The sequence below is a fragment of the Ambystoma mexicanum genome, chromosome 11, assembly GCF_040938575.1.
Source record: "Ambystoma mexicanum isolate Mex_15411 chromosome 11, UKY_AmexF1_1, whole genome shotgun sequence".
NCBI classification, from domain to species: domain Eukaryota; kingdom Metazoa; phylum Chordata; class Amphibia; order Caudata; family Ambystomatidae; genus Ambystoma; species Ambystoma mexicanum.
The window spans coordinates 1,252,902,441-1,252,927,245 of record NC_090934.1 but is presented as its reverse complement, the minus strand read 5'-3'; the positions used below and the strand labels follow the sequence as shown (position 1 = coordinate 1,252,927,245).

Here is a 24,805-nt window from a genome sequence, read left to right as displayed (position 1 = left end):
TGGAACTATTTAGGTTGCACGCCGAATGTGAGGTCCGTTTTTTTACTCGCCCAGTGGCAGCCAGGAAATATGGGGAAGGGGAAGGCCCTGGGAGGACACTTGCCAGAGTGGTCCGAACCAAGCGTGGACAAACCCGGATGGACAGTATACTACACAACCTAGGGGAAGCCAAAAGTAGTGACAGGACATCCTCGAGGTGTTCTGCAGTTTTTTATGGCATGCTGTATGGGGTATACCTTCGCCATGATCCCTCGGATATAGTGGCCTGGCTTGAAGACATCACGTTCTCAAGACTTAGCCCCCAAGCGACAGAAAGCTTGAATGTTCCCCTCACCATAGAGGAACTAGTGTCGGTAATAAGAGATCTCCCCACCGGCAATGCTCCTGGCCCTGGCGCTTGAACAGCCGAGTTCTACAGAGAATACTGCCCCTTACTGGCTACCAACCTTATAGAGGTCTGGGATGAGTCCTTGATTAACTCTGTGCTCCCCGAAACCATGTGAGAGGCCACTTTCACAGTGCTACTGAAACCTGGGAAACCTGGTAATGAATGCGGCTCCTTCCGCCCCCCCTCTCCCTTATGAACGTGGACACTAAAATCTTTGCGAAAGCACTTGCAAACCACATCCTTCCTATGCTTCCCCATGTTGTCCACCAAGATCAGGCGGGGTTTGTCCCTGGAAGGGCTACTACATCCCTTAATATTAGGCGACTGTTTAATGTGCTCGCAATAATTGACCCGACCGCTGAGGCAGTGGCAGTCACACTTGACACCCAGAAAGCATTTGATATGGCCTCCTGGTAGTACCTATATGTAGTTAAGGATAAAATGAGTTTCGGCCCAGATATGCTCTGATTTATTAAACTCCTGTATACGGCCACCCTTGCAAGGGTAATGGTCAACTCCTGTCTCTCGGACCAGTTTATATTAGGAAGGGGCACACGTCAGGGGTGCCCCTTCTCTCCTATATGATGGTGGACTTCGTACGTGACCGGCACCGCCACCCCGGTATTTGTCTCTTGGGCTCACCAGAAATAATCTCACTTTACGCTGACAATGTTCTGCTTTATATACAGAACACGCTAGTAATTTTAGACCCTATCATCCGAGATATTACACGCTTCAGTGAATATTTGGGGTTCGCAATAAATTATGTTAAATCAGAGATTTTCCCCCTTAACGGGAATGCACGAAAGAACCCCAGGCGGCATTCCCCCTGCATTGGTCTCCAAAAGACATCAGGTACCTAGGGTTGCAGATCTCCCGTGAGAGGCCCTCCCTCATACTGGATAATTCTACGGTCACTGAAGGTTACGTCAGATAGTCACCAGGGGGTCCCCACTTCCCATATCACTGGTGGGTAGGCTCTCCCTAGTTAAGATGATCCTGCTGCCCAAACTACTGTATACGTTTACCAACGTTCCACTCTGGCCAGGCAAAGGATTTTTAGCTAGGATACACAAGATGCTGTCAGTTTCTGTGGCATGCTGGGGCAGTGCGCAAGAAATGGGTTGATAAGACCCCTTTGTGTGCAGAAGGAGGATTTGCAGCCCCTCACCTTAAAATGTATTGGTTAGCGGCCCAGGCCCAATTTGTATCTCACTGGTACGTGGCTGCCCCCACCCCCCACACGTTAAGCTGGAAGGATTAGCCGCAGGGAGCTCGGATTTTAGGACTCTTCTTCGATGGGAGATAAAATGATAGCTGCCCATTTGACCCTGAACATATGACATTACTAGCATGGTGCTTAATCTTTCTCCGGGCCGGGGCACATACAAGTGGCTTCCCTTATGGAAATTCCTGGGATTAGGCCCCACATGGGGCAAGGCTGTGAGCAGACATTGGGAGGGTCTGGGATATCACGCACAGGCATATCTATTTCCAGATGGATCTTTCATCTCCCCATAAACCTGGCATCAGGATCACAAAGGCACGGCCACTGAACGGATGCAGTTTTATAGGCTAAGGGCAGCGGTAACAGCGCTGTGGCCCGATTACCCCTCCAAACCCCCAGAAAATTCAGAGATGATGTACATTGCCAACTCTAGTACCTGTCGGGGTATCCTTTTCACCCTGTATAAAAGGATCCTGCACAAAGAGCCCCGTACAGCCCTAGCAATCAGGAATAAGTGGGCAGATGACCTGGAGTCAGAACTCTCCAATATACGGTGGAGGAACAAGTGTTGTCATACTAGTAAGGTTTCCCTAAACTCCAGGTTTAGACTCATGCAATACAAGCTACTGAACTGACTCTACTATACTCCATGGAAATTGGATAAAATGGCGTGGGGGAGCAGAGCTGCCCGCGGTGCCACTGCCTTAACGCAGACCATCTACACATGTTCTGGGGATGCCCCTCCCTCTGAGAATTCTGGGTTTCAGCAATGAATATTCTTTCAGAAATTGCCAATGTTACACTGGTCCCACTATTTGGGGGTGGCCTGCATTTACCAATAAACGTCTCCTCTCATGGGTAAACATGGGGTGCACGATTGCTAAAAGGAGTAGACTGTTGAGATGGAAAGACAGGCTCCCACCCTCCACTGAATCCTGGCTAGTGGTCTTACCTTGGGCCCAAAACTGTGAAGATGCTTATATAGAGTCATTGCCCACTACTTCCAGACCTAAGGACACGTGGGCGGAATTCCGATCCTACCTAGCCACCCGGGTCCAGGAATAGGGCCATGAAAACTGGACAGTGTTGATATAACCAACCTCATTACTTTTGTTATACCTCACATGATGCACTATGATCCTGTATTGTTTTCTGTGTTGAGCACTGTACCTGCCATGGTTAAATAAAGTTTTTCTCTTTTTTTTAAGAAAAAGGAAATATCCTGTTAATTGGCAGGCTCAGTAAACAGGTATAACTTGGCCACAGATTTTGCGAGCCTCCAACAATCTGCATCCAAAAGCTCTCTAGGAATGTTCCTACCTCTCCAAACCCCATCCAACCTAGGCCTGACTCTCCTCATGTGAAATGATTCAACACATATGGGGCACAAACCACCTGTACAGCATCTTAAATATTGCTCCATGTGTCGTATACAGAGAATGTATTAGCCATTGCCCAAATTGCAAGTAAGATTCAGCAAATAGCTCTACTTCATGATCAGCATGCCATGCTTTCATACGGGCCAAATATTGATAATTTTGTAGGGTGATCTGTAGTTAATGCTCAAGTGGCGTAGGGTGGGTTGTCCCATGGTAAATTGCAACAAGTGACACAGTTGGGAATAACAATGTCTCTCCATCCATTTCAGCCCAAAGGTCTCCATGTTTTCATTTCACTTGTCAAAAACAAATATATACCTATGTAACACATTAACAGTTGTCAAAATGCCATCCGTTGTAAACCAGAATGATCTTGGAATTACCATGGATTGGGGATACTGGGCTCAGGAAAGGGGTGAGATGCCCTCTGTCTGCAAGCCTATCCAAGATTCACATAGTGGTGCGAATTGTGGGTAATTCATATACTGCTAGAGCTCGGTCTTTCCGGCAGCGCCAAAACATTTCATAATGCATATCCAGTGAGCTCATCTTCTATTTTCCATAGTTTTGCTGACATTTGATTGATGCCTTCGCATATGATCTGCAGCCAAGATGCCTGAAAGTATTTCATAAGGATATGGGCAGCATAGACATCTGTAAGTGCATGGGAGAACACTCTTTTGGAGAGCCTAGGGTGAGACCTTTTATAGATACACCTTACAATGTCTCGTTGAACGCCAAGGAGGGCCTTTCAAGAGATTGGTAGAGTTTGAAAAGGACATAGTCGCTTTGGAAGTACATTCTTTTACATTTACATCATTTTTCTAAACCACAGTAAGCCTTTTGCACTGTCACGTAATACAAAACAACTAATCAAATAGACATAATACATTACTGATAAAATGTCCATTACTTAATACATTAAAATCTGTAGAAATAATAGTCTCACAGTATTGAGATTTCCTTACCTTTTTCAAGCCCCAAACTATGCCTGTTTAGATGGATCATGTGCATATAACAAGATCTATATTTCCATCGTAGTTATGCCTTAATCGCCATAATGAAATGTTTGAGGGCCCATTTTCAGATATGAAATTATGCTGCAGTGATCACCATAGATTCGGCTGAATGAATAGTGGCACAGAACTGATCAGAGCCAATACTATCTGGTGGGCTTACCCATTTCCCATATTCCTTTAGGTATTGTTCAATTAGGCTAGGACAATTTGTCAAAATATGCCTTGCAATTTCCATATCTTTACTGCAAATTCGGCAGAGCCTGGCTTCCGAGGGGATTCCCTTCCATGCTCCACATTATTCAAAGACTGGGAGGATATTAAATCGAAGGTATAGAATATATCGTCTGAGGGCCAGGCTACACGGCTTGATGAGATAACCGTGTGGGAGGCCTGGAGAAAAACTGGAGTGTCCAGAAGTGTGCATCTTCCCTAAACTAATTGAAAATAATGGTGAGTGGTTTTCAGCGTTAAAGACCCTTTAGAATTTTTCGGTTGGGTTAACCTCCATATTTTAAATGCATTGAGACACCATTATATGAGATACCAATATAAAGGCTTCCAATTGGGGAAGAGAACAAAGGGGAGGTTGAGCTATTTTGACTTCTCAAAATTAAGTTTGAATGCAGCCACTTTCGGAGAGCTATACGCTCCAGAATAGAGATATTTGGGTGTGACTGTGAGGAGAATGTTTTTGGTGAAGATGGACACCTTGTATGTAATCCATGCATTTCCTATAGCAGTAATTCCTTTATCACTGTAGTTTTCTCAACAACTAAAAGACATTTTAGAGGAGACAGCCGAGATCCGTAGTTGGTGCTCCTTGGTAGCGAAAATGTCTTGAGGTGTAATTTGCCCATACACTGGCATTGGTATTCCTATTTAAGGCCATAATTGTTATCTGAAAGCTTTCATTTAACGCTGCATTTGTTATCACCCCTGTGAGAAAGGACCACTCGACTCGATCAAACGAATTCTCAACGTCGTGAGACGTTTGTCGTGCGTTTACCACATCTCTGAGTTATATCGGTTGCATCTGCTATTTTAGGGCCATTAGAGATGGTAAGAGGGCCTTCGGTCTGGCCACCAGAATCTTTGCATACAGTTTTGTAACGGTCTTCAGAGGAGTTAGAGGTTTATAGGAGGCGCAGAGTGAAGGGTCCTTCTCTCGTTTTGGAAGTGCATCGATTACAGCCTTTCACATGGAGAATGCAACACCTCTCCAGTTTTGATAGTTAAACAATGGCAGTGGTGGACGTTGTTTTTGTTGCTTCTAATAAAACATGAGAAAATAACTGTTGGGCCTGGTGCTTTATTAAGTTTCAAATCTTGAATTGCCATACTTTATATCTCCTTGGAGATTGTGGTCCAAGTTGCTGCTGTTCAGCATAAGATATATTGGACAGTTGTGATTTCTCAAAATAGGACTTTTAAGTTTCTCTTCCCCAGTCTTTTTTCATACACTGTGAGGCAAAGAAATCGCTCTGAATTTTAAGCTTTGTGTTCCATCTATGGACCAGTGTTGCAGACTTGTACCTTAATTGGGAAATTTGATTAGCTTTAATCCTAGCCTTCATTTCAAAAGTAAGTAACCAATTTAGTTTGTTCCATAATTCATGGTATCTTTGCTTAGCTTGTTGTTTAATATATTCCATCTTATTTAATTGTAGGGCATGTATTTAATTGTAGGGCATTAAGGTATTTTCTCGCAAAATACAATGACTTGTACTCCTTGATAGATCCCTTAGTCTTCCGTTGCTACTTTGTCTGCAATGGATTCCCCTTCTCGTGCACTGATTAGTCTTGAGACTTTCACTCTTTTGATAAGGTGTCATCTTATGAAGGCTTTAAATGTATTCCACCTTACGCTCTCATTACTGTCTTTGAGGCTATCGATGTAAAAAAAAGTAAGGTAGGCATTAGCCTAATACCTTAAAGATAATTGGAAATAGGAGTAACCACTGGGACCGTTTATGATTTTGGCCTCTTCTCCCCTATTCCTCTCCTTAGATCACAGCTGACAGGCGCATGGTCCAGTATAGCCTTGTTAAAGGCTCCAACTCTCCAATCTGACTCTATCGTCCGCCGGTTTGTAATCTATGCAAGTACAGCTCCCATGGAGGTGTTCAAAAACAATCTAACCTAGCTCTTCCCCATTCATCTCGGAGACACCAGTTAAAGAACAACCATAGGATTTGCTTGGAATCTTGGTTGTATCTCCACCCATCTACAACAGATCTATCTACACATTTTTCCATTGCCATATTTAAATCCCCTGAGAGTACTGTAGTCCTGTGGCTGCTGCTTGTTGTGTAGGTAAGCAATCTCTGAAGTAAGATGTTGGGCAGTGTGCAGTGGCTTTCGACAGCGATTCAGCATTGACTCCATTAAGTACAAAGTATCACCCTTCCCTTTCATTTATGTGACTGTCTACAACAAGCAGAACATCTTTCACCAAAAGATTTCCAATCCCTTGTAGGCATAAAAAGATTGAACCATGAAATTTTTTGAGGAGATTCTTCAGATGCCTGTTTTGAATAGGTGGGACCCTTTGGTCGCATCAACCCTTTTATCCATGAGGCCAATTAACTAGCAAATCCTCCTGAAATGAGAGTTTGGTCCCTTAAATTATATGTAAAACCTTAAATCTGTATTGGTAGTAGGAAACTGCATATTGTTAGAGAATCTGTGTGCTGCCACAGAATGTTAATGGCATTGAAACCACAATAAACCCTTACAACCCTTCCCCTCTATAACCCTAGGTTTTTAAAATCTGGGAAATGTACAAGTAGATGCTCTAGGCCCCTACAACTGCACTGGTCCTGTTAGGGGATGTGACAAAGGCATAAGAGGCTTGCAGGTTTTAAGTAGGAATGCCATCCAGGAACCTTTGAGGGTGGCATAGATCTTACTGTCTGCCACCTGTGTGGTTAATTTCTATCCTACTTGGGAATGTGTTGTACCTCAGGTTCTTCTTCGGGTGATTCCATACCCAAGGTAGTTGCACCCGAACACCCTCCTTTGTTCTCATGAATCCCTTGAGTTGTATTTTGCCAAAAAAAAGGCTTATCCGGAAGGAAAGGTCCATCAGTACCCAATAATCCCTGCCTTCAACATTTCCATAACAAACCTAAAGCCCATCATTTTCCTGACTTGCTCCAAATCTTGGTACCTATATAGGATCTGTCCCTGAAAGGAGATCTTGTTTGTTTGTGACCCATCAGGATTTTTTCTTGTACAATAAAATGTGTGGAACTCAAAGTCAACATCTGTCTGTGCAGCTTCTTTGTCCTGTCATAACAGTACCACTCAATTTACTGTATCCAGAATGATTCCAGATGCATGTGGGTCCGGGTCAACATCCAAAGGTTCTTGCACCCATGTCCCGATATTATCTCCTTTTTGTTCTTTCCACCGCCCCTTTCAATCGTAGATTTTTACATGTGTTGTATTTTCCAGGTCTTTATTTCCACTCATTGCTATATCCTATGCCATTTGATGGTCTGACATTTTCGTATTGGCCCTCTCCATATCTTCCTGGAACTCCTTTATGGCTTTCTCATAATCACTTAATCTTGATCCTGTTGTCGCCAACTCGTGTTGAATCTCCCCGTTGCTGCATCGACTGCTTTGATGAAGGTCTCGATTCATTCTGCAATTTTACACCTTGTGTGCTTTTTAAGTGTTGCTAGGCATGTTAGCAGATCATTTTTTGTGAGTGGAGAAGCAGTGAAGCCATGCACTGAACTGTTCAATACTGCTATTTCTTTTATTATTATTATTTGGTTTGAAAGATCAAACCTTATAGCTACACACAAAAGAACCACAATTGAGCTAAATAAAATGTAAAAACTGCATAAACATGATAAAAAAGCAGGGGGAAAAACACACTTTATCAGGTGTTACAACCCCCCTCCATTTTGTTGCTTCAGGTTAATACCATTTCCACTACCAAATCTCCAATCCCATAGAACTACTTTCAAAACTTAAAGTTACGACTTTTTGCTATTTCACTAGGATTGTTATTACTGGGATTTTCCTTGCTTGCTTTACTTTTGTTACGTGTGCAGATTTCCGATGGTCTTAGTGGGGGAAACCCACATGCTTGAAACATGTTTTCTTAGTGTTACCTCGCCTTCTGCTGTGAGCGTGGGATGCTGCAGGTTTCAAGCAGCGCTGAATTTGTCTCTCTTGTGAAGAATCCACTCTTCTCCCCAAGGGGAGGGGCATACCATTTCAAACTAGGGAGGTGGCCCGCTACGCAAGAACCTCCCTAGGGTTCAAGGCAAATGCGATCCCACTGGAGGTGACCCCTCCGTGAACAAGGAATGACCAAGTCATGATGGTATCCCACCTCCCTCTCCTTGTATAACTACCATGTTTATGGGCTACAAGGATTGTGAAGTGGTTAAAAGGCAACAGGGCCTCTTTAAGCTAGATGGCTTGTTGATTGTCCTCTGCTCGCTTCCACCTTCTCTCCAGTTGCAGAAACAATGGGATTCTCTTTGCAGTTCCAGGAGACCAATCCCGGAAGAAGAGAGAAGAAGCCGGTGGGAAGTGCAACTTGCCCTGGCGCAACGAGCCACCAAACACTGAGGAGGCCCCCCCCCAGTGCAGGGAGACAAACCACACTGAATACGTTGTGGATGGGGAGCCAAGACCCTGCACCCTACAGCCACTGCTTCAACGAAGGAGATGTGATGAATCCTGCAGTGTCATCACTTTTCCCCAGCATATAATCTCCCTTGTGTCAAGAGGAAGGCAGCTGCTAGGTACAGAAAGAGGGCCAACACCTGAGCAGAGCCCATAGGAAACCTAGGATATGGCTGGGTTAAGCATTGCAAACCAACAAGGTCTTTGAGATATATTGTTGAAGAGACCAGTTGTTAAATAACTGAACTTTTCTACAAGAACGCTTCTTTTGTCTATTTTACTCAGCGAGGAGCTGGGGAAGACTTTGGACATCACTTGTGGGTGGGGGTCAGAAAACCAGCCATCCCAAAACTCAAAAAGGGGGAGAAACCCTGAAACTAAGCCAAGCCTTGGTCTTTGTTATCATCTTCTTTCTTTCTATTATAGATAGTGTGGCAATAGGTTAGATAGGGTCTGGACAGAGGATTGTTTTGAGCTGTCCTGACAAGCGCCGTTTTTTTGTTTTGTAGAGTAGGGTGTTCATCTTAGACAGTAAGGATAAGACTAGGCTTTCCTTTGAGTTGTTTAATAAAAGTATTGTGAACCACCATGTCGTCTAGTCCGCCTCCTATGTCTGATCTACCACACTCTGCTTGCTCGTGCCCAGCCTCAGGACTTTTTTTTTAAGACTGGGCTGTGCACAATTACATGTACTGTTGTAACCTGTTGGGTGGAAGGAGTCCACTTATCTCCACTTCATTTATTTCTGATGATAGTTCAAAGTCACCAGATCACACCCATTTCAAAGTAAAACTCATAGACATGTGGATATTTTGACCCACCCTCCCTACACTTCTGCTGTTGGCCTGAGCGCACAAAAAGGGGCTGAGCGTTCTGCTCGTGTTTCCTGGCAATATTGTTTTTTTTCCATCTGCCGCTTTAATTAGTTGAAAGTTGTATTTCCACCTTGCCACCTCGTGGCTCCATTGGTAGACTTCCCTTCCCCCTTGTCCCTCCTCATGCTCCCTCCCCCATCCCTGATTGGACACTAGGCCCTTTTTAACTTTTGCACTCAGGGCAGCCCCACTGCATGGAACAGCCCCTCTGGCTAAGGGCAGCTCCCACAGTAGCAGCTCCAGGTTGTCTTGGTGTTCGTCATGGGAGCATGCAGCTCAGCCTTCAACCAGCAGTGACTGAAAAGGCGAGAAAGGTTTGGGCAGGGGGCACAGTCATTACTGTTCCCTATTTAACTGTTCCTCCTCTCCTATTACTCCTATTAGCTAAGTGTGCAGTCTGCTGAATGTCGCAGTTTATCCATATCTGGCACTAGGTGAAATGTGTTAGTCCTTGTGACTTTCTTTTCCCTTGTGTGTTTTTTACTTGTACTGTTGTGTTTCAAAATTAGGCTTTTCCCGCTACCCCTCTATCTAGGATTTTCCCTCTATCCGATAACTCTCTTCTAGGGGTCTTTCTTTTGTATTGTATGATGTAACCTAGGTGTTTTTCCCTTTCCTGGACACTTGATTCTAGATTGTTGCTTTGCTGTGTGGTGTAGTTCGGTGTTGTGCACTGCAGCTCTCCCTCTCTCCACCCTTCCTTCTCTCTGCGCTCTCCCTCCATGGTGCTCTCTATCTCCCCAATCTTCTCTAACTGCTATTCTATCACCTATCCTATCCCACTCTCGAATTCTGGAAATAAAAAATTCAAGAAGGCTCTCTAGGTCTCCAATCCAGGCCTATGTCAACGCTTCTTCCAGACAGACTTTCACTGACATCCTCTTTATCGTTCCCTCACCGGACCTTTGGATTTCCCATATGGTCTCAGTGCTCTCCCTTTCCCTGCCTCTCCCATTAATGGTGGCACCTGTTGGGAAGTACTCTTGGCATCCTTCCTGTCCTCTAGGGCCATCATTAATGTCTAGCTAAAGGGCACTGTCATGGTCCAGGGCTCTCAGCCCAAACCTCCTCCTTCTTGAAGGGCATCTTCCATTTCTCATCAACTTCCTCTCTTCTCCTGCCACCTCCCTGATCCCTCTGGCACCCCCGACAGGTGTACCACACTCCTGTTCCCCTCCTCAGAAGACCTTCAAAAGTGACAACCTGCTCCACTTAGCTACTCTCAACTCTCGCTCTGCTGTCAAACACTCCTGACTTTTGCCACCTCCTTGAATACCTTCATCTAGACGTCCCCGCTCTCACCGAGACGTGGTTCTCTGCTAGCTCTGTCGTGAGTTTTGACAATCGTCCCTGAGGGTTACAAGATCCTCTCTAAGCCCAGGCGTAACCGGCCCGGGAGTGGCCCTGATCTTCCCTGAGTGGATCCCTATCCCGATCATGTCCACTCAGCCCTACTCCTCTTTCGAATGCCTCGTCTGCATGCTGCGTGTCTCTCCTGTCCTCTCTCCTGACTCTGGCCACCATCTACAGGGCCTCCCTCTTCCTCTCTGAGTAGGCGGACCTCACTTTTTCTCTCCTGGCCTCCACCTCTAAGCTTCTCTGCAGAGACTTCAATATTCACCTCGACTCCCCTGATGGTGCCTCTGGACACTTCTGCAACCTCTGACATTTTCCCTCTCCATTATTCCCTCCGGTCCGATGCACTCATCCGGACGCACCTTGGATGCTCTCATCGCTGCAAACATCCCCATCTCCAACCCTCTCATTACTCCTCTCTCCTGTCCTCTCACCTGCCTCTCCCATTAATGGTGGCACCCATTGGGAAGTACTCTTGGCATCCTTCCTGTCCTCTAGGGTCATCATTAATGTCTAGCTAAAGGGCACTGACATGGTCCAGGGCTCACCTGGACCACCTGGGTCCAGGTGAGAGATCCCCCGCTAAACCTCACCTGCACTGCCAGTCTCTTTTTCCGTCATTCGACCTATGAGGCGAGTGTCAGTTGCTGCTTTTGCTGCCACCTTCACTCCTTCCTTCTTATGCCACTGACTCTGACACATCCCTTACTCACCTTCATCCTTGCCCCTGGCCTGAGGATCCGCTTGAAACCAGCCTCCAAGCGCAACTCCTGGTATGACTTTGGCCTGGCCTCTCTGAAACGCAAGTGCAGAGCAGCTGAGCAGAAGTGGAAGGCTTCGAGTACATCATCTGACAAACTAGCCTGCCGCATGCTCCAAAGGCAATAATTTCCATCTGCTCGAAGAAGAGGGCCTTTATCCAAGCACACATCTCTGGGGCCACTAACACTGCTGCACTTTTCAAAATCTGCAAGGAACTTGCCATTCCTACTGTAGTCTCCATTTCTCCTCTGCCTTCCCTGGCCATCTGCACTTGTCTGGCCTCTCACTTCATTACTAAAACTCAGGACATCCTGTCCGATCTCTACTCTACACCACATTTTTCTCCCTCACCTGCTCTCCCCACCCCCTTCCCTCATACTCTCCTCTTTCTCTCCCATATCACCTGATGAGGTTTCTAGACAAGTCTGCTCTATGAAAGTCTCATCCAAACAGGTGCTCCCCTGCTCCTCCGGAACTATCAAGGACAACATTGTCTCCCTTGCTTCAGCTTTGCCTGATTTTTGCGATCACTCATTTGCCACTCGATCCTTCCCGTTGCATCTCAAGCACTCCCTTGTGCACCCTCTCCACAAAAAGCCTTCTGTCGACCCTTCCTCTCCGGCTAACTACCACCCTATCTTCATTAGCCCCTTCCTGGTCAAACTCTTGGAAAAGCTGGCCATCTTCCAGCTTATCCTCCACACTGAATCTGTTGGTTGTCTGGCTTCAGAGCTGAAAAAGGCACGGAAACTGCACTCCTGAACACTCGTGAAGACTTGCTCTCTAATCTCGATTCCAACTCTCCTTCTGTTCTTATCCTTCTTGATCTTTCCTCTACCTTTGGTACAGTTATTCATGCCACCATGATAAATCGGCTTCATGATATCCTTGGCATCACAGACCTGATTCTGGACTGGCTGACTTCCTTCTTCTCTGAACGACCTTCCCAGGTTCAACTGGGCCCTTTTCTCTCCTCCATCTCACACTCCACCTGTGGTGTCCCTCAGGGTTCTATTCTCTGGCTTTGTCTTGTCAACGTGTACTTTGCCCACCTTGCCCATTTGATCTCTGCCTTCTCTCCTAACTTCCAGTGTTATGCGGACGAAACGCAACTCTCCTTCAAGCTTCCCTCCTCTGCCTCTCTCGTTCCTGACTGTCTGCTATTCGGGCATGGTTCACTACTAACGATCTCTATGTTAATGCCAGTAAGACTGAGATCCTTCTCATTGGGACTCCAGCGCCTTCCTTCCCTCCTACACTCTTGCTGCCCTCCATGGGCCCTCACCCTCTTATGAGGCAAAAAACATTGTTGTCATCGTTGACTCCCCTCTCCCCCCTCTCTCCCAACATCACAGACCTTGCCAAGAATGCGCACTTTCAGCTCCCTTTCCTCACCTTCCCCCCAGATATTATTTCTCCAGAGTGCTGGTCCTCACCAGGCTGGACTACTACAACAGCCTCTTCCCCAACCTACCTAACTCCTCGCTTCACCCCCTTCAATTAATCCAAAATAGCACTGCAAGACTTATCCTTGGCCTCAAGCCCAGGGACCACATCTCTCCGTCCTAAAATCTCTCCACTGCTTCCTGGTTGCTGCAAGGATCAAGTTCAAAACCCTCTGCATCATCCACAATGCTTTCTGGGACCTGGGTCCCCCCTAAATGCAACTCACTCTCCCAAAATACCTCCCTACTGAAGCCCTTTGCTCTTCTAGCTCCAGCTCTCTGCAGATCAGACGCTTCACCAAGCAGAAAGTGGGGCGGTAGATCTCTCTCCTCCGCAGGAGCCTCCCTCTGGAATGGCCTCCCTGCCCCTCTGACTTGAGCCAGATCTCTTTATGTTCCGGAAGCTTCTCAAGACCCTCCTTTTCTCTTTCTCCTTCCCTCTCCCCCTCCCCTGCTAATGTTCCCCCTCTGCTTCTTGACTGGCTGCCTGGTTCCTTCAGATTCTTATGGGGCACCAGGCCATCCCAGACCAGTCTATATGAACTTGGTCTCCTCTGACCCCCCCCTCACGCCCTTTCCCAACCAGCACTTACCCTTCTGGGCACCCTCCCCCTTCTCTAGCCTGGCTGAGCCCGCACTCCCTGAGCCCTTCCAGCCCTGTTTACTCGCACCTAGCACGTGGACACTACCCCTGCACTCTCTTCTCCCTGGGCTCTCTCCACCAGGTCTCCCCTGGCACTCGCTTAACCCTCCGGCACTCCCCTCCCCCCTGCACATGCACGATTCAAATGCCACGAGGCCTAGTAGGACAGTTTTTGTTTTGTTATCCCTCTCCCCCACCCCTTGTCTTGTTGCGCCTTGAAACACATTGTGTATAGGCGCAATACAAAAACCTAATAAATAAATAAAAATACATTGAAAGAATTGGGTTGTCCCTGACTCTACCCCCAGCCGATCTTTTACAAAGCGACTGCCTAATGTTGGCTTGCAGGCTCCCTGATTTAGTTGTGAGTGCACAGGCATGATGAGCTTGAGTCACACTGCCAGCCACGTAGAAGATGCCTGATGCCAGCCGCTGCTGTGTAATCCTCCCTTCAACAATGTCTTCCTTTGCTCCAAACCTGGTGTGATGCAAGAGTGCATTAGGAGGCCACTTATGGGCTATACGTATGCGAGCAACCTAACTTCCATGGAACTATGGAATCTTCGCATATCATTTACCTCTGCTGAGGGATATGCACCCCATATATATATATATATGCAGGGAGTAGGATTGGTCTAGCGGCGCATGCTCAGTTAATGGCCCTGTAGCCTGGGAGTCTACATTGCCTGAGAATAGCTGGGCCTTTCGTAGTGGTCAGAGAAGTCCACTTTGAATCACTAGTAGGGCTGCAGGCCTGGAGAGACCAAGTGAGGATGAAATCCAGCAAGGAAAACAAAACGGTGGTAAAGCTTTAGGGGATGGGTTTAAACATCTTAAATGTAGAGGGGAAGACAGAGGCCAAAAGGGAGGCAGTGTGAAAAGAAAATGCAGATAGAGTGTCAAAAAATGGGTGCATGTTAAGCAGAGATGCAGATCGTGGCAAGACAGGTCTAAATATATGCCGCAGGTCATACTTTTTTAGCGTCGGATTCATTGATTAGCCTCTACGGGAAGCAGCCTGATCTGTTTTTGTTAGAAAAGTTGATGATCTCACGCAGCAGAAAATTAAGTTCTTATAAACTCCCATCTTCATAACAGTACAAGCCCGATGGAAAGGTGTCGTTGAACCGTCCACACACATGCATAAGTAAAAGGCACAGACAACACGCGTACCCGTGTAAATTGTGCACCGATTATAATAACGTTCTACTAAACAGGGCGCCTATTACTATTAACAAATGGGCAGCATTATTGACCTCCTCTGCCAATCCGAATGTTCAGAGTGCAGTCAATAACTACTGGTATTGATTTCATTGTGAACATTCTAAGTTCAAAAGCAGACATAAAGCAATTGCCAAGCAAGAGGTGTTTCAACAAGACACTTCTTCTCAAGGAGGACCTGCTTTTTCACTGCAAGGTCTTACTTAACTTTCCAAAGATACGGCTAAAACAGGAAAATGCCTTCACTTTCTTATAGAGAAACTGTTTAATTTTAAACGGCCCCTAATGTAGGCTCATGTTAAACCCGCTCCAGTTTTACCATTATTGCATTTGAAATGCTGAACTTATGAAGACAACCTTGTTATTTAAATAAATCCCAATTAAACTATATTTAAGTTAATGAGTTTGTCGAATTACTTTCTCATTTTAAGCTAGCATTTTTTTTTTTACTTACCACAAAAACTCCAAACCTTGATTTGCTGGTACCACTATGTGCTAATAGCTTTATAGACCTCGAGAGGGGTCATCACTTGGGAGAATGACCCACAGTGAAGATTATCCCGCGATAATGACCCCTACCTAGGTCTATAAGGCTTCATTTAGCACTGTCCCACAGGGAAGGTTCCCTAACAATCTGTACTTCCGTAAGACAACGCATATGGCACAGTAGCCCCTTTCCTTGAACATTGACCTCCTCCGCCCCCCTTAGAGTCTGCTTCTGAGTTGTGCAAACCTCTCTGCTCACTTTAATTTTCAATCGGCGTGTGGTGTGCCCTCTTCTTGCAGCCTCAATAGATTCCTCAACGCTTGACGGATAAAAATAAGGAACACTAGCGATTAGCATTACACCTTTACTCCATAGCTGGTAAGATAGCTCAGCGGGTTGAGCGTTCGCTGCTGCAATCTGAGCCTGATCTGCAGGTCGCAGGTTCGAATCCCGGCAAAGGCCAACTCAGCCTTTCATCCTTCCGAGGACGATAAATGAGCACAAATTTCGGTTGGGTGATATTGTATTTAAATATGTGCTCTGTAAAGCGCTTTGGATAAGGTGCTATATGGATAACACATCATTATCATTACTCTTCTAATGCATGTCCATTGCACCTCAAACCTGAGCCTTAAGCTCGCCCACTACGGATTACGTTCAACTCCTACACCGAGGACACACAGGAAAGGCAGATCGGCTACATGCCAAGGCTAAATAGACCCTGCCCTGCTCTCACCCTTCACCTCCGTCTAGTCGACCTACAGCAATTATGAAACTCTGTATTAGAGTTCTAGGCCAAGAAAGTGAAGGCGGTCATTCTTTATGGGTTGGACCTTTGCCTCACAGACTTAGACTCGTTTCTGAACAAGCTTCAAGGGAAGATCTGGAAGTTAACTCTCAGCCTGCCAAATGTTCTCCCTAATGCATAATTGAGACATGACCTAGCGCTTCACTCTTTCATCTCGTTTTAACTGGAGAATGGTAAACACGTATACGAAAATGCTCTGATTACTTACCGGTAATCTCCATTACTCCTAGTCCTACTCTTCCTCGTCACAGTACTTACTTCATGAGGCACCCGCCTCCGACACAGGACCTTCTTCTATTTCTTTAAATCCCTATAACTCCTCCCCCACATCCATGTCACTCAGTTTCATATTACCAAGCCGGAGCATGGGACCTTCCCCGCAGGGAGGGTGAGGAGGGTCGTCAGTACTGTGACGAGGAAGAGTAGGACTAGGAGTAATGAAGATTACCGGTAAGTAATCAGAGCATTACCTCCACGTCCACTCTTCCTCGTCCCAGTACTTACTTCATGAGGTATACCAAAGCATCAACGGGGAAAAGGTCCCAATGAGACAGAGCCAAAAACAGTGCAGCAAAACACACCCACAATAACTCTTAATTCACATCCCCACAGACAAAAACTCCAACCACGAAGGAACCAACCCCCGAGTGGGAGAAACTCAACCCATAGCGGTTGATGAAAATGCCTAGACCAGCCAAGGCGGCAGCCATACAAATCTCTTGCAGAGAAAAACCCTCCTTACATCGGGCCAGGAAGCCGCGAAACCCCTGGTAGACCGCCCCTGATTGTGCGCAGGCACAGGCAGGCCAGAAGCCACATAGGCCCTAGAGATCACAACCCAGAACCACCGGAAAATGGAAACCACAGATGCGTTATGCCCAGCCCCAGCCAGACCACAAGCAATCAGAAGACTATCAGATTGGTGGAAAAGGCAAACCAAGCCAAATACTCCAACGCGTCCCGCCGGACATCAATGTTAAGCTGAGCCACCTCCTCAGGCGTTCTTGGATCATGAAAGAAGTCAGGGAGAACCAGACCCTGAGAGGTGTGAAACCCGAGAGACAACTGAAGGGAGAAACTTCGGACCACACCCCGGCACCACCGAGTCTGGCAGCACCCTCCGGAAAGGAGCGTGACATAAGAGAGCCCCAATCTCCCCAAGCCTACGGGCAGAAGTGAGGGCAATAAGAAAAGCAGATTTCAGTGTAAGATGTTTGATATCAATCTCGGAAATGGGCTCAAAAGGAGGCCCATGAAGGAACCGTAATACAAGAGGGAGATCCCAAAAGGAAAGCCCTTTATCAGCACAAGGAAGGGAAGAAGAAAAACCCTGGATCAACTTCCCCACCAACACCTCCCCATCCAAGTGACCGTCAGAGTCCCCCAAAAGGAATTTCATGGAGGCCCGCTGAGAGCGAAGCCTGGAAAAACTGCCAGGCCCCTGTCAAAACCCTTCCTGGAGGAACCGAAGGATAGCAGAGGCCAGAACGCAGGGGAGGGATCCCAGACTGCCCATACCAGTCTCGGAAATGGCCCCAATGTCTGCCTAACACCTTCAGAGTGGAGGGTCTAAGAGCATCCATTTGGACTCAACTACAGGATCTGAGAACCCCTGAGATATCAACCTAGACTGAGCAATAGCCACACCGCCCATTGCATCCGGTGGAATTCTAACCGCAGATCCCCTTGAAGGGGACACGGCCACCTCGGAACCAGCCAAGGTTCCTAGGAACGAAGCTCCAACAGAGAGGGGAGCCAACTCCGGCGGCACCAGAACAGAGCTAACAACAACACAGTCACCCTGGACACTCAGATGCGCCAAACCACCCGGGGCAGAAGGGGAATAGGCGGAAAGGCATAAAGGAAAACCCCAAGGCCACTGTACAGAGAGGGCGTCCATCCCCCAATCCCCTCAACCTGAAACCGAGAGCAGAAGAGGGGAACTTCTGCTGAGGCCGGGGATGCAAACAGGTCTAGAACCAAAGACCCTAATCTGACACAGGTCACCGCAAAGACCTGGGCCAACAGGACCAGTTCTGCAGAGGAGTGAAAACCGGCGTCTGAGAAGATCCGCTTGAACATTGTCCACCCTTCTGATCCGTGAGGCCAGCAGATACACCAGATGAGATTCCTCCCAGGTGCCTATCAGCGCTGCCAGAGCATTCAAGGAACAGCCGGAACCCCTTTTGCAGTTCACATATGCCAAGGCCGTCGTATTGTCCGATCGGACCAAAAACCGCCGACCGTCCAGCAACTCCTCGAAGTACACCAGAGCTTGCACAATGGCACAACTCTTGCCAATTGGATGATCACCGGCTCTCCCCAGATCTCACAACCCTTGAGCTGAGAGGACCCCCAATGTATACCCTTTCTGCTGGTGTTGGTAGTAGGAGAGGTCACAGGAGGAAGGACCAAGCACACCTCAGCCTGTAGACCTGAAACCCCCCGCCACCATAGCAGGGACACTCGCAGCGCTGGGGACACTGAAAACAAAACTACGAAAGCCGAGATGTCGGGAGAGAGTATAAGACACCAGGAGACGTAACCGAAGACAGGCTCAAGGAACTGGAAAACATGCAAGACGCCACATGCCCCGTAACTTCAGCAACAGGTGAGTCGAGACATACTGCCTTCTGAGAACCCAGCCCAGAACAGCCAGCAAGCGCCCCCCCTGCACAACATCCAGAGTACGCTCTCCCCAGACGTCCGGACAAGCAGTGCAGGGTCTTGAGACCCATAAGCAGGTGACACATCCTAGAAGGCATTGGGACCAGGAACACCCGCAAGTAGAAAACTTGACCCTGAACAGGGAGAGGAACGGGCAAGACGGTAACCCACAACAGCCGTTCGGAGAGAACGGATCCCATGGCCAACCACTTGGACCGTGAGCTGGGTACCAAAGTCCTAACCATGCAAAACCTGGACAGGAGGAGACAGGAACGGCAACTGATACCCCCTCCAGAAGGATCCCATTACCCAGGAAGCCGAACCCCACCGGTCCCATACACCTCCGAGAAGATAGAGACGAGGAGCCAGGGAAAACCGCCAGTCACTGCACTTGCACCAGAGGGAAATCACAGGACGTTGAAACAGGCCTGCGCCACAATATAACAGCATGCTTGTCAGCCCACAAAAAGATTTGACCTATCAAAAGGAAGATACTGGACAGCCCAGAAGTCCAGCAGACTATGGCCCCCTCAGCCGACAGAGGAGCCACCAGGCTGGCGTCAAAAGGGCAGAGTACTGTCACAAAGCGGGGCAAAGCAATCCATCCCGGATAGCCGACATCAAAGGCAACCCCCTACCTGAGGTATGCCTATACTGGAAAAACCCACTGAAGTGACATCCCCCTCCACCGGCACCAGGGGCTCTGAGAACCCCTCTAAGCACAGACATGTGCCACCATGTGCCCTATCACTTCCCACAAGTCTGAGAGGAGGCGTGAAAGCAACACGTCAGCACCGGAGGACCTAGGGCCTAAAAGAAGAGACACTGGGAACCCCCTGCATGGCCGTTACTTCCATGATCATTTTCCATAATCCCATGCCGGACAAGGGAAAAGCAAATCAACTCCTTTGACTTTCCCTTGCGCAGTTTAGAGGAAGAGGACAGGACAAGGAGTCTGCGTCCATAGCTAGCACAGACCCAAACACACCACTAACACACCACATGACTGAGAGGTGGCTTGAGCCCTGTATCCAGTAGCTGGTAGCCCCATGCTCTAAATCGTTCCAATGCATCGGTCTAGGAAGGATGAAGGACCGAGTCAGCACCGCTGAGACTCGAACCCGAAGTGTAGACTATGCCAGGCCGGTACCCTTCCGGCCGCTTGCAGATGTGTCCAAAATCTGCGCCGTATTCACAGGCAGCACGCAAGGAATGCAGCCAACATCCGGTGCATACTGGGCTGTGTGTGTCTGAGGAGCTGGTGGTATGTGACATGTCTGTGACAGAACAGAGCCCCGCACTTTCAAATACTCTGTCACAGTCACCCCACGACAAGAAGCAGAGAGTCCTCACAGCAAAAAAGGAAGGCTAGCCCATACTGCCAAGTGCTTGCCATCATTTCCAATAAATATGTGTACACAGAGCACGAGGTAACGGCCTTTCAAAGGAGTCAAGATGGCCATACCAGCAAGAGAGGGGAAAACATCAAGCACAGTCCTCCCCTCTCCTTACCTTCCCCCAGAGAATGCAGCTGACATCCGGTGCATCCTGGGCCGTGTGTCTCTGAGGAGCGGGTGGTATGTGGCATGCCTGCGACAGAACAGAGCCCCCACACTTTCAAATACTCTGTCACAGTCACCCCACGACAAGAAGCAGAGAGGCCTCACAACAAAAGGGAAGGCTTAGCCCATACTGCCAAGTGCTTGCCATCATTTCCAATAAAGATGTGCACACAAAGCACGAGGAAAACGGCATGTTGAAGGAGTCAAGATGGCCACACCAGCAGGAGAGGGGAAAAATATCAAGCACAGTCCTCCCCTATCCTTACCTTCCCCCAGATAATGCAGCTAACATCCGGTGCATCCTGTGCTGTGTGTGTCTGAGGAGCGGGTGGTATGTGACATGCCTGCGACAGAACAGAGCCCCCGCACTCCCAAAGACTCTCTGCCACTGTCACCCCACGACAAGAAGCAGAGAGGCCTCACAACAAAAGGGAAGGCTAGCCCATACTGCCAAGTCGAATCAAGATGGCCAAAACAGGAGGAGAGGGGAAAAACATCAAGCCCAGTCCTCCCCTCTCCTTACCTTCCCCCGGGCCGTGCAGGACCCGGGACACAATGCTCACGCTGCGGTCCGGAGCCCAGCAAAGAACCGAGCGAGGCAATCCAGCTCAACTGTGACCCCAAGCCCCGCAGGGGGCCCAGGAGCAGTGCCGCACCTGAGGGAGCCGAGGGCCCCGCCACACAGCCCCCCCCAGGGGGCCAGCAATCGGTGCTCCCCAGTGCCCCGCACCGGGAAGAAAAAGTCCAACCTGCCGGAGGCAGGAAAAATTTAAACTGAGTGACATGGATGTGGGGGAGGAGTTATAGGGATTTAAAGAAATAGAAGAAGGTCCTGTGTCGGAGGCGGGTGCCTCATGAAGTAAGTACTGTGACGAGGAAGAGTGGACGTGGAGGTAATGCTATTTCCACCTCCGAATTCCTTACAGGAGGACTTCTCCAGTATGTTAATTACATCTAAAACAATCTCGATTGAACTTTTTCATATATTGTTGAAACAGATTCCCATCTCTCTGGAAGAACGGCAATGGAAGATTGGCCTTGCAAAGAAGAGATTCTTCTTAAATGACTGGCCTCTTTAGGCATAGGCAAACTCCTCGTTTGCAATACTTAGATCTATGCCCCTCTCCTGATTCTCGTAAATTATGAGATTTCGCCTCGATTTGTTTCATTCTGAATCACGAACAAGACATTGGTCCTTAAATACAAAATTATCTTGTGGCTTATGGCGGTTTTGTGGTAATGTAGAGGCAGTGGAAACCTTAAAACATCTTTTCCTCTTTTGCCCATATTTTGAATCAAACAGACTACACACACTGAAAGATTTCCAAAATGCAAACACATCTTTTGGGCCAGGTGCATGAGGGGAACAAGCAACGCTTAATATTGGCAACAGTTCGACTTCTACGAATCATCGAATCAGCTCTTACTGCGTAATGGCAGAACGAAATAGATATAAATAGTCTGACGTAAGGATGTGAAACCTTAAAGGAAACCTTATTGTTGTTTCTTTTATGTTTTAGGGTGGTAGATGCTACATGGTATTGAGAAATGACGACTTCACTAAGAATTTAGGGAAATATGTGTTAAATCATTTATTATTGTTCATGTAAAGATATTATGTTGTATTATGCTTTAATGTTTCTTATTGTACGTATATTCTTGTATTTTAAATATTCTTGTGTATAACAAACACATGTTTTACTCTAAAAATTCTGTTTATTCTTAATCATTGTTTTTTGTAAAGGTGCGTAAACACTAAAAACAAAATAAAACATGTTTTTAAAAAATCTATCGGCCTGCAGCATCCTTATCCCTGCCAGCACTAGCACCTCAGTTTGTAAGTGAACCCCCCTGCAACCTTTTCTCCTTGCCAGGACACTTCATTTGTGACCTCGAGTAGAAGGAACAGTCACAGCTCCCTTAACCTGCAACACCTTGCCTCTTCTAGTGCACCTGTGATGCCTTTCCCCGTTTGTAATTAAACCTATAAATGCAATTGAGATGTAACAGTTCGCAATAGTAGTATGGTCTAATTTACAGCTTTTATGAAGTAAGCCATGCGCAGCAGGGGAAAGGGAGGCGGTGGTGGGTGGAGTGAGGGCATTGCAGTTTGTTAATGCAAAATGCAAATAACACGTTTTTAAACCCCTATAAATGCAGCTCTAACCAGATGAAGCATGGCCCGTGGTCCGCTGTTTGGCTAGAAATATTTTTTGCACTGATAGAAAATCCAATACTTGTATATCCGAGTTGGATCGCGGGTGGTTAATGATTTTGTAAGTTAGTGAAGTGAGAGGCTTGAACAGAGCACCCAGTCCTAAGGGGGCTGCAGGGGTTGCCTTGCTTGCTGTTGTAGTATTCTTCCTCCCCCGTGTTCTCTTGAATGTAAGAATCCAATGCAGGCATTTCAGGCCACTCAAGGTTATGTCATCAAGTGTGGTATCCTTTATTCTGACATTTGATGGCTGGGTTGAATGGTGGAATATGCACTGCGACTCCGCACAGATCAGTAGTTGAACACTGGCTTTCTCGAATCTTTTTCCAGCTACACCATTGGCCAGTGGCCCCTCCCACCATGGCATGTTTCTGATTCTGGGAACCACTGCACCATGCTTGCGCCCCTCCCCCCTAAAGTCTGAGTGCAGGCTTGCTTTGTGTGTTCCCCTCTATGGCCCATGCAGCTCATAAATTACTTGCTTCCCACTTTCCTTTCTCAGCTTTTATCTCATGCTAGTTATTTCTAATGTCCTGCATCTGGTCTCGCACGGCCTTTTCTATTTCTTGTCGACTCATTCTCCTCTCTTTTGCTCTTTTTTTTGTTAGTCTGTCCAGTAGCTCTTATTTTCTCACCTTTTTCTTTTTTGTTTGAAGCTTAGCTTTGAGTGTTCAGACCGCAGACTTTCTCACAGTGCCCCCTGACAATATGACGGCCCTCCCCATGGATAGGGAAGTGCTGCTAATTCACGATTAGGAGGTCACTATGCTCACGACGCACGGTCACGCACCAGTCGGCACCTACGACAAAAGCGTGAAAGCAGCTAGCTGACAGCATGTATGCAACTAAGGCGGGAAATAACACCTTTAAATCGCACCCGCTAATCTGCTGTTGCTTCTTTTTTGTCAACAGGGAAACTGGACTCCAAGCTTCACCAAGGGGCAAAGAAAGGACTGAGGACGTAGAAATCGCGCGTATGCCGCGAATGGGATTAAACGCCAACGTGTTGCGAAGAGACGGGGCGACGGTTTCAACAGCGCTGCTCAGAGTCGGATGTAAAGGGATGTTTTCCACGCGTTCACGGACACGCGGCAGTCATGCCTGCTCCAAAATGGCGCGATGAAGGAGGATGTTGCCTTCCACCTGGCAGGCCTTAAGGCTTCTGAATAGCAACCCCCGCCGGCGGTCCCGTCAGCCGCTCCGCAGCATCCTTGACAGGCGCTTCCTGCCAAAATAATCTCTTCACCCTTGAGTACTGCACAAACACGTTTGGCTGCAGACACGATATAAAGTACAACATTGAAACTGAAATAAACGCCATCCTCTTTCTCATTTTAAGCTGTTTACCTACAAATCTGTAATGCATTTTCTGGACATTTGAAAAAGATTATCTAAAAGGTTGAATTGGCATGTATTTATAATGTGTGCTGCAAATGCCTCAAGGTGTGCTGTGTACATAAATGCAGATCTCTGGGGGTGGCAGTACTGCAACCACTTGGTGGACTGGGCCCTGCATTTAGGGCACATGCTGTTGCTGCCTTGGTGCATGACTAGGTTTTTGAAAGTGAGTAAATGAAAATATGACCTTGTCTAGCACACTTTATGGTCCAAACCGCCTGTCTAGTGTGTGTGTGTGTGTAAATAATATCTATCTATAATGTGTGTTATTATACATGTATACAAACGCACGACAAGGCTGCAGTTGGCACACAGTGCATGCATTCTTTGTACGCAGTGACACCCAGCCAAGGAATGCTGCTCGTCTCTGTGCATTCACCCATACACACAGCAAGGTGTACTAAAACACAACCATCCCTCTCATCTCGAAGTAAAGCCAACAACGAGTCCCCTTCTTCAGCAGCAGCGCAGTGCGCAGATATCAAACGCTGCTGGCAGAACAGGGACTGCATAGCGGTACCAGCCCCCATTGGCGCCCCTCCTCCCCTTGTCGTGTGAGGATGACATACCCTGCGAACCAAAACCTGAGCAGTCAGTGAATAGTAGTCGGACAACATTTTACATTTTTTTGGAAACACAGATCACAGTTTATTGGAGCATACAAAACAAAGGGGGCACCCCCAGCCCGAAAGCACCATGGTT

General features: G+C 47.4%; 1 protein-coding gene across 2 annotated transcripts in view; it reads left to right on the top strand.

The window, feature by feature from the left end:
• Positions 1–24,043, top strand: part of TRIP4 (thyroid hormone receptor interactor 4) — a 1,139,078-nt gene extending 1,115,035 nt beyond the window's left edge. For both annotated transcript variants that reach the window (XM_069624679.1, XM_069624680.1), the window contains one exon: positions 23,618–24,043. In XM_069624679.1, the coding sequence (XP_069480780.1) occupies positions 23,618–23,670 (53 nt within the window). In that variant the 3' untranslated portion in view covers positions 23,671–24,043. The remainder of the gene's footprint in view (positions 1–23,617) is intronic.
• Positions 24,044–24,805: the final 762 nt, after the last annotated feature.